At 53.6% G+C, this 14,915-nt stretch overlaps 7 protein-coding genes across 7 annotated transcripts; 3 read left to right on the top strand and 4 right to left on the bottom strand.

The window, feature by feature from the left end:
• Positions 1–384: 384 nt before the first annotated feature.
• AKAW2_20626S (uncharacterized protein) lies at positions 385–1,876 on the bottom strand (the record flags this gene model as incomplete). Its single annotated transcript, XM_041685360.1, has 2 exons — positions 385–1,320; positions 1,403–1,876. The coding sequence occupies 2 exons, from the start codon at positions 1,874–1,876 to the stop codon at positions 385–387; spliced, it is 1,410 nt and encodes a 469-aa protein (XP_041539452.1).
• Positions 1,877–2,722: 846 nt separating this feature from the next.
• Positions 2,723–3,752, bottom strand: AKAW2_20625S (putative calmodulin; the record flags this gene model as incomplete). Its single annotated transcript, XM_041685359.1, has 3 exons — positions 2,723–3,129; positions 3,216–3,690; positions 3,750–3,752. The coding sequence occupies 3 exons, from the start codon at positions 3,750–3,752 to the stop codon at positions 2,723–2,725; spliced, it is 885 nt and encodes a 294-aa protein (XP_041539451.1).
• An 856-nt stretch (positions 3,753–4,608) lies between these two features.
• Positions 4,609–7,080, top strand: AKAW2_20624A (AFI1/MesA family protein; the record flags this gene model as incomplete). The annotated part of the gene is made up of 3 exons (XM_041685358.1): positions 4,609–5,246; positions 5,299–5,359; positions 5,410–7,080. The coding sequence occupies 3 exons, from the start codon at positions 4,609–4,611 to the stop codon at positions 7,078–7,080; spliced, it is 2,370 nt and encodes a 789-aa protein (XP_041539450.1).
• A 274-nt stretch (positions 7,081–7,354) lies between these two features.
• On the bottom strand, positions 7,355–8,437 carry AKAW2_20623S (uncharacterized protein; the record flags this gene model as incomplete). Its single annotated transcript, XM_041685356.1, has 1 exon — positions 7,355–8,437. The coding sequence occupies one exon, from the start codon at positions 8,435–8,437 to the stop codon at positions 7,355–7,357; it is 1,083 nt and encodes a 360-aa protein (XP_041539449.1).
• Positions 8,438–9,238: 801 nt separating this feature from the next.
• BUD16 (pyridoxal kinase) lies at positions 9,239–10,750 on the top strand (the record flags this gene model as incomplete). The annotated part of the gene is made up of 6 exons (XM_041685355.1): positions 9,239–9,364; positions 9,442–9,452; positions 9,534–9,613; positions 9,663–9,875; positions 9,955–10,072; positions 10,123–10,750. 6 exons carry the CDS (start codon positions 9,239–9,241, stop codon positions 10,748–10,750), a joined length of 1,176 nt encoding a protein of 391 aa, XP_041539448.1.
• A 227-nt stretch (positions 10,751–10,977) lies between these two features.
• On the bottom strand, positions 10,978–11,863 carry DUT1 (deoxyuridine 5'-triphosphate nucleotidohydrolase; the record flags this gene model as incomplete). Its single annotated transcript, XM_041685354.1, has 3 exons — positions 10,978–11,061; positions 11,130–11,302; positions 11,377–11,863. 3 exons carry the CDS (start codon positions 11,861–11,863, stop codon positions 10,978–10,980), a joined length of 744 nt encoding a protein of 247 aa, XP_041539447.1.
• Positions 11,864–12,268: 405 nt separating this feature from the next.
• AKAW2_20620A (phosphotransferase family protein) lies at positions 12,269–13,545 on the top strand (the record flags this gene model as incomplete). Its single annotated transcript, XM_041685353.1, has 3 exons — positions 12,269–12,367; positions 12,429–12,724; positions 12,846–13,545. The coding sequence occupies 3 exons, from the start codon at positions 12,269–12,271 to the stop codon at positions 13,543–13,545; spliced, it is 1,095 nt and encodes a 364-aa protein (XP_041539446.1).
• Positions 13,546–14,915: the final 1,370 nt, after the last annotated feature.

Here is a 14,915-nt window from a genome sequence, read left to right as displayed (position 1 = left end):
AGCTGGCTGGCCGTAGCTGAAGTCGTAGCTGTGTTCCCTGGCTGGCTGACTAGCTAGCTGGAAAAACAGGGAAAAGAAAGAAACGTGATGCCATCATTTGGCATGGTCGATTAATTCAGCGTACAGCGGCTCGGGGATCTTGCGGACGATTAGGACCGTCAGGGCGATGATCTCTTTGGCGTCTAGTGGTGGGAAGGATCGGAGGATTTTGTTGGGACTGTGGATGGGTCGTTAGCGCTGTTACCTCACTTCACATGTTCTCTGGGATGTCTGCTGCGGGCTTTGTTTTGGGTTTGGGGGGTATCATATCTGCCCAGGAGATTTATTCTCTCAGAGGGAGCTGTGTGTCGGGGCTGTGCTCTGAGGGGATGTGATTTGTCTTGTTTATCCCCGTTTTTGTTTTGTTTTTGGTGGTATGGTATTGCTTTTTCGAGGGGACGAGGCGGACGAGGAAAAAGAAAACATGAAAAGGGGGAATGAACAAAGGTAGGGAAGGGGAAAGGCAAAGGAAAAAAAAAAAAAAGAAAAGAAAACATACCTCGGACTTTCCAGGATCGTGTCCCTCATTCGAATTAATTGCGCCACGATACACAAGATATTTAGATGTGTTCCGTACGCGAACAAAAAGTCCCAAAGATGAAGCACCTCCGGAAGAGGAGGCGTGCACGCGCAGAGGGTCAACACCGACGGAAATGCATACAGTTTCGCCTGTAGGCCTTTAGAGAAGAGGTACGCCGCTAGTTTGGGTTCGACGATCTCTAAACATTGATCGACCAAGCGCAATCCTCGATGAACCCCGTCCATGGCGCCACGGATGTAACCCGGACATTCGCGTGTAATAAACGAGTGAAACAGGGCAAAGGCTTCGACTTCGCTGCGGGCGGCGTAGAGGAATGGAGCGCAGAGCACGTTCATGCCTTGAACGTAGATCGCTGATTCATTCGTAATCCCGCTGCTGCTGCCGCCGCGACTGCTGGCAACACTACCTGGTGTTCCAGATGGGGAGGGTTCTTCTTCAATGCTCGGAGGCGTGTTGATCAAAAGCTCAATCTCTCGGAGACGTGACGAGGGACGCGATCGCGATCGGTATTTATTCTTTGCATCGTGAAGTTTCCATGCGACAGCGTTGAGAAGCCGGATCAGGCTGGCTTCCGTAACGCGGCGTTTGAATAGGGGGTCTGTGGCCATCGTGCGGAATGTGTCATTGCGGATTTTGGTGTAGGCTGGGGAGCGACCACGGTGGATGAGGGAGAGGTATTCGTCGGTTGGAACAGGAGAAACATCGAGAAGGACGAGCCAGAGGTAGATTCGGTAGGTGGACTGTCGCGATAGTGTTAGTGAACGTGTTGCTCCTGATTCCACGAGGGGCAGAAAGAGCACGAGGAGGGGGCGGGCTATATACCATGCCATCCGCGTCTGCTTCGACTCGTGTCGAGAGAACGAGGTACCGGAGCTCCTGGAGACCCTCCTGAAGGTTGCCCTGGTGCGGACCGTCCCGGAGGAGAGTCTCCAAGACCGAGCGCTTGATTCCAAACCCAGAACCCGTCTTCCTGGCCGATCGCTTTTGAGTTCCTATCGCAGGGGCCTCCCGAGACGAGGCATCGCTGTTGGAGCGCGCCCGGCGTTGCGAGCGCAGTCGCACGGGCGAGTCCAGCTGAGGAGGTTGGGCGAGCTCCTCGGCGCCAGCAGACAAGCGCCCCGATGGCGGATGATGAGCAGAAGAAGGTGAGTGAGATGAGAGGATTTGGTGAGACTGGATCTTGCGCAAGCCTCGCATGGTCCGCGGTGAAGGTGACCCAGCCAGAGCAGCGAGATTAAGCTGGGCCTGGGTGGGATGAAAGGACGAGGGAGAAGGAGAGGACTCGGAGGGCGCCATGCTGGGCTGGGCTGGGCTGGAGGAGTGGAGGGAGAGAAAGAGTGGGCTCTGCTGCAGGTGTGACGGACAGACGCTCGATTGGATCAGCAAGGATTGGGGTTGGGGGTCTGCATCTGGCGCAGAGATACAACCATCTTCCTTGAACGTGGAATCAAAGAAGGATAGGAAGATGATCCATGAATATTATAATGACAATAATGATAGACAAAAAAGAAAAAGGAGCCTGGAGAAATTTATATCACGTAAGAGTAAATAATAACTAGGTTTTTGGAAATGGGGGAGAATGAATGGTTGGAGAAAAGAAACGACGCCGGACGGATGCAAGAAATCAATGGCTTCTTAGGGGGTTCTGCTGCAGCTTGGGATCATCACTAATTTTTAGTGTCTCTCTCCCTCTCTCTCTTTCTCTTTCTCTCTCTTCAGAGTTTCAATCTGATGGCGGGCCTTTTTTTGCCGACGGCCGGAATGCGGGGACACGCGACGACGCGAGCGAAAAAGCTCAGTTGCCATGGGAAATTCCTGGCCTTAATCCTCGCGGGCCCACGAGTCTTGTCTTGTCTGGTCCTTCGCCCTGTCAACTTTATTTCCATCGTGACATGTTCCTGGCTGGCTGTCATGTTTAACTTTCCGCAGATGGAGCTGCCCTAAAAGGTATCTACATGATGTTGCTGGTGTAGTTGAGGTTGTTGTTGTTGTTGCTGTTGTTGTCTCTACGGAGATCCAAAAATTGCAGGTCAATGGCTGCCAGAGCCAGTCGGGTTCCCTAAACTATCGGTATCCCTCCTCATCCGAACGCCGTTACCGAACTATAAGCAATAATTCCCACTCCGCCGTTGCGGCTATCTACTAGGCGTCGCGGCGATTCGTCGATCCATTCTCTGTCCCTCCCATGATCCCACTGACAAAGTCCTGGTATCGGAATACCTCCCCCCTCTTTCCTCCGCCCGTTGCCCGAGCACCTTTCCCACCAAATGCTCGGCGCCCCGTAAATCCACTGAGTACCTCATTGATCTCCCGGTCGCTTAGTGGATGGTCTCCGTCCTCGGACGCCGTATGTAAGAGAGCATCGCGCAGCTCGTCGACGTCGATCTGACCGCTGTCGTCCTCGTCAAAGGCCGCTAGGGCATTCATGAGCTCTTGGCGGGAAGAGAGAGGGGCGAGCAGCTGTGAGAGGGTATTGAGGAAGGTGGGGAAATTCATAGTCTGGGGACCTCCCAGAGGGAAGAATTTCGAAATGGCAGTCGGGTCTTGGCCTGTTGAGGAGCGTTGCGTCAGTATCATATGTCATCGCCCTAAGATGATCGACTAGCTAGCCTTTAGCTAGCCTTCTTTTACATACCCACGTTCGTAAGCACATCCGCCACATCGTCCTTATCTACCAAACCATCGTTATCTCGGTCCAGAACTTGAAAGGCTTCTCTGATTTCCCGCAGTTGTGCCGGGGGAAGTTTGGCTGCGGCATCAGATGACGCCGCCATCATGTTCGTGGCTTTGGCTTCCATCAACGACGGCGACGAATCCGGGGCATTGGCGCCCCTCGTTGGCGAGGGGGGCGCCTCTCGTGTGAATCGGGGCTGCGGAATGGGACTCCTGGGCTTGCTTTTGGGTGATGAACCGTCATCTTCCTCGACTGTGTATGATTCCTTGAGTTTGCTCGGAGACTGGACCGGGGTGTATCCGCGACCGGGGGAACTGCCAGGAGTGCTTGAACGGCCCTGAGGAGGGGAGTTGGGCGTGGAAGGACGGCGAAAAGGGGAGGGTCGAGGGGAGCCAAATGATAATGGCGATGGCCTGAAGGGGGCGTTGGAGGAGACCTGTAGATACGGCGGTGAGCGGAGTGCGGAGGGAGAAAAATGGGAGGATGAGTACTCACCATGCTGGATGAAACAATGTGGAGAATAAATATGACGATGATATGCAACTGTACAAAATTCCCTATCAGATTGGGAGGATCACACACAGCATAGAAGGATCAAGAGGGGGAAAGATGGCAAGATAGAATGGGGGGATGGAGATAACCATTCATACATAGTTCCCAGAAGGGGAAAGGCAGCCAAACAAACAACAAGGCATCGGGGGTTCAAGTCGGGCCGAGACGGAGGGGGCACGTGCGGGGGCCCAAGAAAGGCAAGAAGCGGCAGTTGCTGCAAGTCTGAAGTTCCCTCAATCGAACTGCACGGAGAAAGAGATCCGATCATTGGCATCTTCTCTATTATTATCATCGATCTAAAACAATTTACCATCTGGTGGTCTAGATCTCATGGCCTAGATCTCCCGTACCCATTGCACGTCCCATTGCAATTACTCTTACTTTCCCCCCCAACTGCGTGCATTGAGGCCATGGCGGTCGGTGGTGCTGGTTTGTCTCCCGTCGCCTTTCCCCGCTGTGGAGATCATCGTCGGTGCGTGGGCTTTGGAGGCTCTCGTCCCCTTTCTTTTTCCCCTGAGTCTATCCCGACTAATCCTCCGATCGACGAACCTCTCTCCCACCCCCCCAAAGTCCGCCCTGGCTCATGATCCCCGACAATGACTGACAGTTCGACAGTATCAGTTGCCTGAGTCAGGTCGCCTCGGTTTTCTACTGGGATTAATTGATCGAGTATGCTGCTATTATCGTTATCCTCGTGCTCATTGTTCGCCGGTCCTCTGGAGCTATCACTTGCCACCCCCGATCCGCTCTCGATCTGAATGACCCCCGTGCCCACCTCGACCCCCTGTTCCCCGGCCAGAAAATGAGCATCTCACTTCCCTACCGACCTACTGACGATTCCACCCTCTCGCTTGCGGCCACCACCAATCCTTCCAAGGCCAATGGCCATCCCCGCCTCTCCCCTTCCCCTTCCATCATCCACCGGCGCACCCCCAGTAGTTCGGGGAACTCGGCGCGCCGTCGCTCGTTGGGCAATGGTCCCTCTGCTCTCTATCCCAAACCGCGACGATGCAAATCTCAATACCCCCGAGATTCGCCCGAGCGACATGTCGAGTACATCCTCGTGGCCTCGTTCCACATTGATCGCGGTCCGATCATGGAGCATCAGTATCCCGCCGCAATCAGTGGCGACGAGAGCATGCTAGCGGAGCTGATGCTTCCCGATCAGACGCACGTTCGGAGTCAAGACTGGACGATCTTCTTCCTACATAAGGACACGAGCGCGGATGCCGACGAGGATGACGATGCCAGTACCGGCAAGAAAAAGAAGAAGAAAAAGAAGTCCCGGATAGGGGATGCGGAGAGCGGCGACGGGGATAGCGAGGATGTCGACGGGTCAACCGAAGAGGAGAGCAGCGACGAAGAAGAGGGTGGCGAGGGGCCACCCTTGATGTACGTGCTCAACCTTGTAAATACGAAGCAAGATAACTCCGTCAAGCGGTATGTCCTTCCATGGTTTTCCGGCTGCCTAGTCGATACTGAACAATCACAGTGGTGCAGTTGTCAAAGCCATGGCGATTTGTACGCGACATTCTTTCCTACATATATATAAAGTAGGTTCACCCAGTACAGCGCATGTGATGGAGCTGACCGGCCACGATAGCCTCTACTTCTCCTAGCCTTGGAGGATTACTTCAAGAACCCCTACCCCGAGACGCTCGCGTCGTTATACAATGCTGTGAACGCCATGGACCTGTCGTTGATGCCCAGGCTATCTCATTTAGAGCGACTGATCTTGCAGGCGAGCAACTGCAAGGATATGTTCATCGAGAAATTCGAGCAGATGATCCACCAGCGACAACTTGAAGACGGCACGCCTTTTGACGACGAGCCCCCGTCCCCGAAGAGGCCGGCCGCCCCTCGATACACGCTACCCCGAGATACCCACGAGTTTGAATCTAAGATCGTCTACAACGATATTCCTATTCCCGTCAAGGTGCCAACGGTGATTTGGCCGGAGGTTGTGGGCGACTTTTCCCTCATCAAGCTCATCCAAATCTTTTCTTCTCCGCATGCGACCTCGCCACAGCCCTTTCCCATCCACCCCCACCTCACCACGAGCGGGCCCTTTACCCATCCGATCATTGTCCTCGTCAACGCCATGCTGACTCAGAAGCGTGTGATATTCCTGGGGCACAATCGCCCTTCAGGCGAGGTGGCAGAGGCAGTGTTGGCGGCGTGCGCCCTTGCGTCGGGCGGTATATTGCGCGGCTTCACCAGACATGCGTTCCCGTACACCGATTTGACGAAGATCGATGACCTACTGAGGGTCCCTGGTTTCATTGCCGGGGTGACAAATCCTACCTTTGCCAACCACCCCGAGTGGTGGGATGTGCTTTGCGACCTGCCTACGGGCCGGATAAAGATCAGTAGCCACATCGAACCGGCCCCTGTTACCGAAGGACTCTTGTACTTCCAGCAGCAAGCCGCCATGAACCACCATCCACCGCCGAGTAACAATTCAGATCCCAGTGGAGACAATGTCTTTATGGAGGAGGTCCAGCGCAGCATCACCAACCGATACGGCGAGAATGCCATCCGAGCGAAGTGGCGCGCCTATATCACCAAGTTCACCCGGGTTGCTGCTGCCTTCGAGGAGACGGTCTACGGGGCGTCCAATTTATATGTTATCGGTCCCAACGAAGAGCTTTCGCCCGAAAGCCCAAGCGGCTTTCAGGCGGATCCGCTTGATCCGACAACGCTTCGCGGACACGGTTACGTGTGGCCAGATGAGGGCTCCAAGCAACGCGAGCTGATGGCTTCGGTGGCAAGGATCGAAGGCTGGCGGACGACGCGATCATATTACTCCTTTATTCAAGACATTGCAGCCATGTATTATCCCTCACGGCCGATTCAGAAGCCGGACCTGCATCATCATCATGACCGGCTACGGGCGCTGAGGCTGCCGCCCGCCGATGCGGGGGCGATCTACATCTCATTTGCGCATGCAGTCAAGGACTATGCAGGCATCTGCCAGCTTTTGACCGTGACTCCGGAGAACCAAGCGGGACTCTTCTACCTCGGCATGGGACTGTTCCACCCACACCAGCCGGTCCGCGAGGCAGCGGTCGATCTCCTGGAGCGCATTGCGGCGCATCCGGCAGGACGACACTTCTGGGCGCAGCTCAACCGGTTCACCAAGCTGGCCTTCTTCCGGATCAAGCGGGAGAGAGACGCATCAACGCAGAGCCCAGCGTCAGGCTTGGGGAGTGAGAGCTTCGGGCCTCAAAGCCTGGTAGGGGTAGCGCTGGGCGACAGTTTCCGACGAAGTTAGCAAACCGACAGTACCCCCGATTATTCGTATCATGAAATATGTGACGACATGATATAGTGGCCCCCACATTTTTGATATTCTTCTGCATTGTTTGATATTTATTTGCCTACGGGCTGGATATACCTGGTTTTGAATAAGATCTTTTATTTCGTATACTTTCAAACTAAAGCGAGGGGAGTGAATGAGTGAGTATAGATAAGAGAAATTAAAGTATAGACATTAGAATATCCCTCCATATGTAAAAAAACCATAGCCCATATCACATCACATATTATCATACCCCCATGATCACCCATCCAACACTCCACCCCACCACCACCACCAACCCCAACCCCAATCCACCCCTCCAATCCTTCACACCACCACTACTAACCCTATCCCCCACGACCCCAACCGTAACATTAACATCCGCAAACCCCTCCCCACAAACCCCATTCACCCCTTTCGCCGTAGGCAAATAACTCCCCGCCAGCGGCTGCCCATCCACACTCGCATACTCCTTATACACATTCAACGTGGCCTGGAGACACTCATTACAAGTGGGCCAGGGCTTCGTGGAAATCGCACTCCCATACGGCACGAAATACACATCATAGTCGACGGCATTCGTGGTATTCGTCACCGCATCCACGAAACAATAGTTGTTCGTTGTGGGGGACTGCAGGCACGTGGCGCGGTAGATGGGCGCGTAGACGATCAGGTCTGTGTAGAGGGACACCACGGCTTGGTTGCCTGCGTTGTAGTCGTGCAGGCAGGTCGAGGATTGGAGGAGGGAGGTGGCGAGGGTGGTGAGGGCGGTGCTGCAGGTGGAGAGGTCTGCGGCGCAGGCAGTGTCGAGGATGGAGGAGGTGGTTGGGGCGGAGGTGAGGGCGTGGAAGAAGGAGGTTGAGTCGCGGAGTAAGAGGGAGATGGCGTGGCAGGTTGTTAGGGTCGTGTTGGTTAGGAGGGTGTGGAAGAAGGTGGAGCAGGTGGTTGTGGTGAAGTTGTTGGTTAGGGAGGTGTCGAAGGCGGTTGGGAAGGATGAGGTTGTGGTGGAGGTGGTGTCGGTGGATATGGATGTGTTGTTGTTGTTGGTAGTGGTGGTGCGGGGGTGGAGGGTGAGGGTGAGGGTGTCGTCGTTGGTGAAGATATCTGGTGATAGTTGTTGGTCTGTGGTGGTGGTGGTGGTGGTGGTGGTATGTGCTGCGGAGTGATCCGCATTGACGATCTCTCCGCTGCTTATTTCTGCGTTGGATGGAAGCACGGATCCTAGCACGGATGGGAGGGCGAGTAGGGTTAAGAGAAGGAGTGATCGTTGTTGGTGGTGGTGTTGGTGTGGTCGTGCTGGGCGTGCACGCGGCGTGTAGATGGATACCATGGTGGTGATGGTCAATTGGATCTCCTTAATGAGGGACTAGAATGATGAAGAGAGAGAGTGTGTGTATATAGACGGCAAAGAAATCAAAAGGAGTGTGGTTGCCCAATTACATGGTCTTGGGATGGGCTGCTCGGTGGCAGGGCAAGGGGGATGGATGGATGGATGGATGGACGGATTAGGGCACTTCAGGATGGGGGAGGGCAGCTTTAATCTAAACCATGAGGCTACTACTGTACTACAACGGGATCAATCACACAACGGGATTAAAGCCATGGCACATTGTGGACAAGACACACACACACACATACACGAGCAGGGTCAGGGGCGTGCCTGACGGAGTGAGCCGTGCGCCAAAGGGAAAAACGGGCATAATTGGTATAGGCTGGATGGAACAGTCGAGACTAGACCGACGGGCAAAGAGTCTGGACCCTCAGGGTTTATTCTTAGCAGGGCAACTGATTGGACTCCTTGCTCCTAGTACAAAGCAAAAGAGGACTTTTTTCACAAGTCAATGAGCATAGCGGACAGTTCGGTTATTCTGCCTGTTGTGCTCTCGTCTGAAACTGGCGCCACCAGAATTAGCGTCATGACTGACTCGAGGAGTGTAACAGCTATTCTTGTCACTACTACTATTCAGATAGAATAAGACAGGAAAATAAACTGCCGGATGGGAAATCCCTTAATAAGATAAATCAAAAAACTCCCGAGGGAGCACGGGCTGCACGCCGGCCCCGTGGGCCAATCAACAACGCGGCAAAACCAGGAGGGTCCACCTCGCCTATCGCCGACCCAAAGGAAGGAATGACATCGAAGTTCCCTTCCTTGCCCGCCTGCTCCTCTTCTTCTCCTCCACCAGCTCCCCTTCATTTCATCATGTCCGCCGATCTTCTCGTCCCTGAGACCAGGGTCTTGGCTGTCGCCAGCCATGTATGTTTTCCCCCAACCACCATGGATGTACCCCCCCATGGTACCTAACCCCCAATGCATTGCTGACAAGGGTCTAGGTTGTCTACGGGTATGTGTCATATTTGATAACACCTCACTATCTATCATGATGTCTCGTCGCATCCAATCGCTCCCCATACTGACGGATCAGATATGTGGGCAATAAGATGGCCACTGCGGTCATGCAGCTCATGGGCTGTGATGTCGCCGCCTTGAACACGGTGCACTTCAGTAAGCAGCCATATATCATATATGTAATCATCTACTAACAAAGTTTCAGGTAACCACACCGGTTATAGACAGTTCAAGGGCACTAGGGCCACGGCAGAGGAGATCACCGCGCTCTATGAGGGTCTCACGCAGAGTAACCTGCTTGATTTTGATGTCATGCTCTCTGGCTATGCGCCCAGTGCAGCTGCCGTTGAAGCCGTCGGGGCCATTGGCATGGACCTCCAGCGCAAAGCGGAAAAGAATCCCGGTTCTTTCTTCTGGGGTGAGCTGCCCTCTCTCTCTCTCTCTCTCTCTCTCTCTCTCTCTCTGTTCTATGTGGTGGCAGTAATAACCATGCGCAGTCCTGGACCCCGTAATGGGCGACCAAGGCCGTCTCTACGTCAACGACGACGTCGTTCCCGCCTACAAGAAGGTCATCCGCCACGCAGACCTTATTCTCCCCAACCAATTCGAAGCCGAGTAAGCCACCCCTTTATCCTTACTTCTGCTGCTCCCTCTAACTAAAGCAGAGTCCTCTCCGGCATCAAAATCACCTCCCTCGCCACCCTCGCTGAAGCCATCACCGCCCTCCACGCCATCTACAACATCCCCCACGTGATCATCACCTCCGTGCAAATCGCCAGCCTTTCCGACTCTCCTCTCCCCAACACCCTCACCATCATCGGCTCGACCACCCGCTCCGACGGCGCCCCGCGTCTCTTCCGCATCGATGTCCCCGCCTTGGACTGCTACTTCAGCGGTACCGGCGATATGTTCGCCGCTCTCACGGTAGCCCGCTTCCGCGAAGCGGTGTTCAACGCTGATGCAACTCTCCGCAACACCAAGTCGTGGGTCTCGCCTGACGATGTTCCCGCTACGGAGTTACCCCTTGCCCAGTCTACCCGGAAGGTGCTGGCGAGTATGCACTGCGTACTAGAGAAGACTCTGGAGGCGCGAGATGCCGAGTTGCGCGCCATTGTTCCGGATGAGGGCGAGAAGCTGCTCAGCCAGGAGGACCAGCAGAAGAGGGCGCATCTGCGAGAGAGCAAGGCGGCAGAAGTACGGGTGGTCCGGCATGCGCAGTATCTGCGGGAACCGGAGGTGGAGTTCCAGGCGAGTGAGTGGCGACGGGAGGATCTGCCGGCGCAGTTTCGTTGATCCTGTTGCTAAATGGGCGGCGAACTGTTTGAGCATTATAGATTAGTTATAGACGGGTGTTGATTTATATACCACCAGTCATGATGAAATGCAGTGACGGACCAAACATAGATGACATCAATCTTCACATTTCATGTAATTGTAATGTAATTGTATTCCAATTGTACGGATATCATTCAGCCATACACATCATATCTCTAACATAACCCTATCCAAAGACTCCCAATTCAAACACCAGTACTTCCAAACCCACCAGCCCCACGAACACTCTCCGCCAATTCCTCCACAACCACAACCTCAGGGGTATAGATCTATACATCAGTTAGCTAATTGACACCATTGGCCATTCATCAAGAAAGTGGGAGCAGGGGAGAAATACCCTCTCCAAAACCAACTGCGCCACACGATCTCCCTCCTTCACCTCGAAATCCACATCCGAGTGGTTAAACAAAAGAACCTTGACCTCTCCCCGGTAGTCTGCATCGATGACGCCCGCGCCAGTATCAATGAAGTGCTTCGAGGCGAGGCCGGAGCGGGGGGCGATTCTGCCGTCTATACCACACAACATTATCAGTTTTCCATCTTCTGTATACATATATATAGTTATGGGTAGGCTGGGTACGTACACGTCCCCTCCGGCACAGCAATAGCAATGCCCGTATCAACCAATGCCTTCCCCTTAGCAGGGATGACGGTCTCCTTGGCGCTGTACATGTCGTATCCGGCCGCGAAGGCAGAGCCGCGGGTCGGGGCGCGGCCCGTGGGAGTGAGCTTCTTCACTTGGAGGGGGGGGAGGGGAGTGCTGGTTGAGCCCATTGTTGTTGATGTGGTGGTTGTGTCTGTGGTATCGGTGTTGGGTTTGGTGCGTTTGGCGAGGGGAGAGGCGGGGAGGGAGGGGGGTTCGTGAGTTGTTGTTGTAGGTTCGTTGGTAGTGGTAGTGGTGGGAGGAGGGGTGGTCTCCTTGGTCATTATCTGGGTGGTGTGTAGTGGGGAGGAAGAAAAATGGGGTATCCTTTCTCTTCTTGTTCGGCTGAAAAGGTGCTGAAGAGGTGTTGGAAATGCGGTGTGTTGTGTAAATCGACGAGATGCGAGGGCGAGGGCGAGGCCCTTCATGGTGGGTTCTTCTATTTTTTTCTAATTTGGGGTTGCCGGAATCGATTTGGGGGAACGCGTCTGGCGGTGAAGGGAGACGCGAGGCGCGTTTTAATGGACTTGGCGGGTTTGAGCTGTTTGATTTATCTAGTGGTTCGGATAGACTGATACAGTGAGTGAGTTGGGAATTGGACTAAGCCTAGATGGGTAAGAAATCCAGGATAGCCGAGGCTCCCCGCAGCGCCGCCCCCTTCAGGTGAGCCGCGGGCCGTGGCTGGCTGGCTTGAGATCGGGGCTATCCCCGGGTTTTTGTTCCCATCCCCAGCGTGACTTATTCTCCGCTTTTGCTACGTTTTATAGAAATTGGTGGTGCTGCATATAGTCTCACAGCATATTGTTGTTTTTGAAGTTCGCATTGTCTTGGATATGGCTGGAGCGGTGCGCCAACCTATTGATGTTCCTTCCCTGGAACGCTATCTCAATCTCAATGTACCCGATATCAAGACCCCCTTGGATGTGAAGCAGGTATATAGGATGGCCCTTTTTGATTTGATTCGCCTGGTCACACACAACTTACACGCTACAGTTTGGCTTTGGTCAATCCAACCCTACCTATCAACTCACTACCGCCGACGGTAGCAAATATGTCCTGCGCAAGAAGCCCCCGGGCAAGCTACTCTCCAAGACTGCGCACAAAGTCGAGCGCGAGTACAAGATCATCCATGCCCTAGGAAACACCGACGTGCCCGTCCCCAAAGCCTACTGTCTCTGTGAGGACAGCAGCGTAATCGGCACCCCCTTCTACATCATGGAATTCCTAGACGGACGACACTTCACTGATCCTGCCATGCCCGGGGTCGACCCGGCGGAGAGAACCGCATTGTACGTCATCCCCTCCTCCCTCCCCCCTGCCTTTTCGGGATGATACAACCCGCCTGGCGCGGCTACTGTTACATGGAAGCGGGAAGAAGAAGCTAACGACTGCAACCCCCCCTACCAACAGATGGCAGGATGCGGTCCGGACATTAGCCAAATTCCACCGGGTAGTACCCCAAAAGGTCGGGTTGGAGAGGTTCGGAAAACCGACGGGGTACTATGATCGACAGATCGCCACCTTCACAGCAGTTGCACAGGCGCAGGCACAAGCCGTGGATGTGGAGACCAAGGAACCTGTCGGAGAGTTGCCTCATTTCATGGACATGGTGCGTTTCTTCGAAGACAAGACAACGCAGCCGCAAGACCGCGGCACGCTCGTGCACGGGGACTATAAGATCGATAATATGATATTTCACAAATCCGAGCCGCGAGTCATTGGCCTGTTGGATTGGGAAATGGCCACGGTGGGGCACCCTCTGTCCGACTTCTGCAACCTCACTAGTCCCTTTTTCCTCGATGGGGTGGACCACAAGAAGGCAATGTTCGTCCCGAAGGTGGTGCCTGGCTTGCCCGCTCGAGAGGACTGTATCCGCTGGTATCGTGAAGTGTCCGGGTATGACCCCACTGGGGATATCCCCTGGGGCGATGCTTTCTTCTCTTGGAGAAGCTCGGTTATTATGCATGGTATCAAGGCGAGATATGCCCTGAGACAGGCCAGTAGTGCCCGCGCTGCGGAATATGCTAGAAATACGGAGCCTTTTGCGCTGGAGGCCTGGGAACGGGTTAAGAGAGTTCAGGCCCAGTTGAGTCAAAAGGCCAGGCTGTAAACAGTTGACTACTACTTGGTTTTCCTTGACAGGGCGGACAGACATAAATTAATTCATCCCTAGAACTTTTTACATTGCCCCTCACAAGGTCTAGCACCCTGAGTGGAGTAGATATCACGACTTAGTTGTTTTCTGCCTTTCCCGTGGCATGACCACCCATGTATATACTAGTATGGACGGCAAGCCGGCACACAGACACACACACACACACACACACACACAACACAATCATGGATGAGAAGTAGCCTTGCCAGTCGGAGATTACGAAAGGAAGTAAGCATTGTCCAAAACCAAATCTCAACCCTCAAATCCCGGATTATATTAAGGTTAATATGGGCTCAACTCATACCTCTCTTCCTTCACCTACTCTTCTACTTGCCCACTTCAGCCCCCAACATTGTACTACCCAAAACCGCCGCAAGGCGACCCTATGCATGCAAGAAGAAAAGAACGAAACCACACTAGCCTCATTCACGGGAGGCGTACAAAAGCCGAACGAGTCCAAGCGCCAGTAAGCCCGGGTCAGTAGTCATCGCACTAAACTAGCAGTGGGGGTGTGGTGGATGAGGGGCGGTGGTTGGGGGTTCAAGTCAGGTTATGAGAAAAGTGGTGTGCTAACTAAGTAACTAGCCCTCTAAGCTAGTTCAGCTAAACTAGTAAGCAAAGGAAGCTAAATACGCAGCACGGCTTACCTAGAGCCGTGGTGCTGCAACAACAACAGCAGCAGCAGCAATCCCCATAGACTACAAAATCGATGATGATGATGACGCTGGATGGAGCCTCGTATCTGCGCTACTACTAGATAGATCCATCCTTCCCTCCCTCCCTTCCCCCAGTAACTAACGGGCGAAGAGTCAGCACGAGCGCCAACCGCAAATCGGGGGCTTGCGGCACTTAATTGGGTGCGGCTCCCGGGCCTGCATTTCCTTGGTTTTCTTACTTTTTTATTTTACTTCTTAGATATGTACCAGTAGCCCTAGTTTAATATATTTAGTGCTGTTTACTATAATTCCGTGGTTATAGTAGTAGAGAGAGGTACTACTCCGTACTTCCGCTGACTGTCTTCTCCGTTCCTCTCCGTCCCTCCCTCCCTCCCTCATTACCTAGTTACTATTCCCTTTTCCCCCCTCCTTTCCTGCAAGTTCCTCCGAACTAGGTAGATAGTCTAGATAATGGAGTAGTAATAGTAGTAGTGGAGGACTGACTATCTATTGAGCTCAACGTAGAAAGTCTACTCTAGCGCCAAAACTCGGACCATCCCACCTCTTGAGTAACGATGATGATGATGATGATGATGATGATGATGATGATGGAACAGCCGCCGCAGCCCTTTGATTATTTCCTTTTTTTATTCTCATTTTTTTTCTGAT

This window comes from Aspergillus luchuensis, chromosome 2 (assembly GCF_016861625.1).
Source record: "Aspergillus luchuensis IFO 4308 DNA, chromosome 2, nearly complete sequence".
NCBI classification, from domain to species: domain Eukaryota; kingdom Fungi; phylum Ascomycota; class Eurotiomycetes; order Eurotiales; family Aspergillaceae; genus Aspergillus; species Aspergillus luchuensis.
Note: the sequence above shows the minus strand (reverse complement) of the source record. Positions and strands in the feature narration are given on the sequence as shown.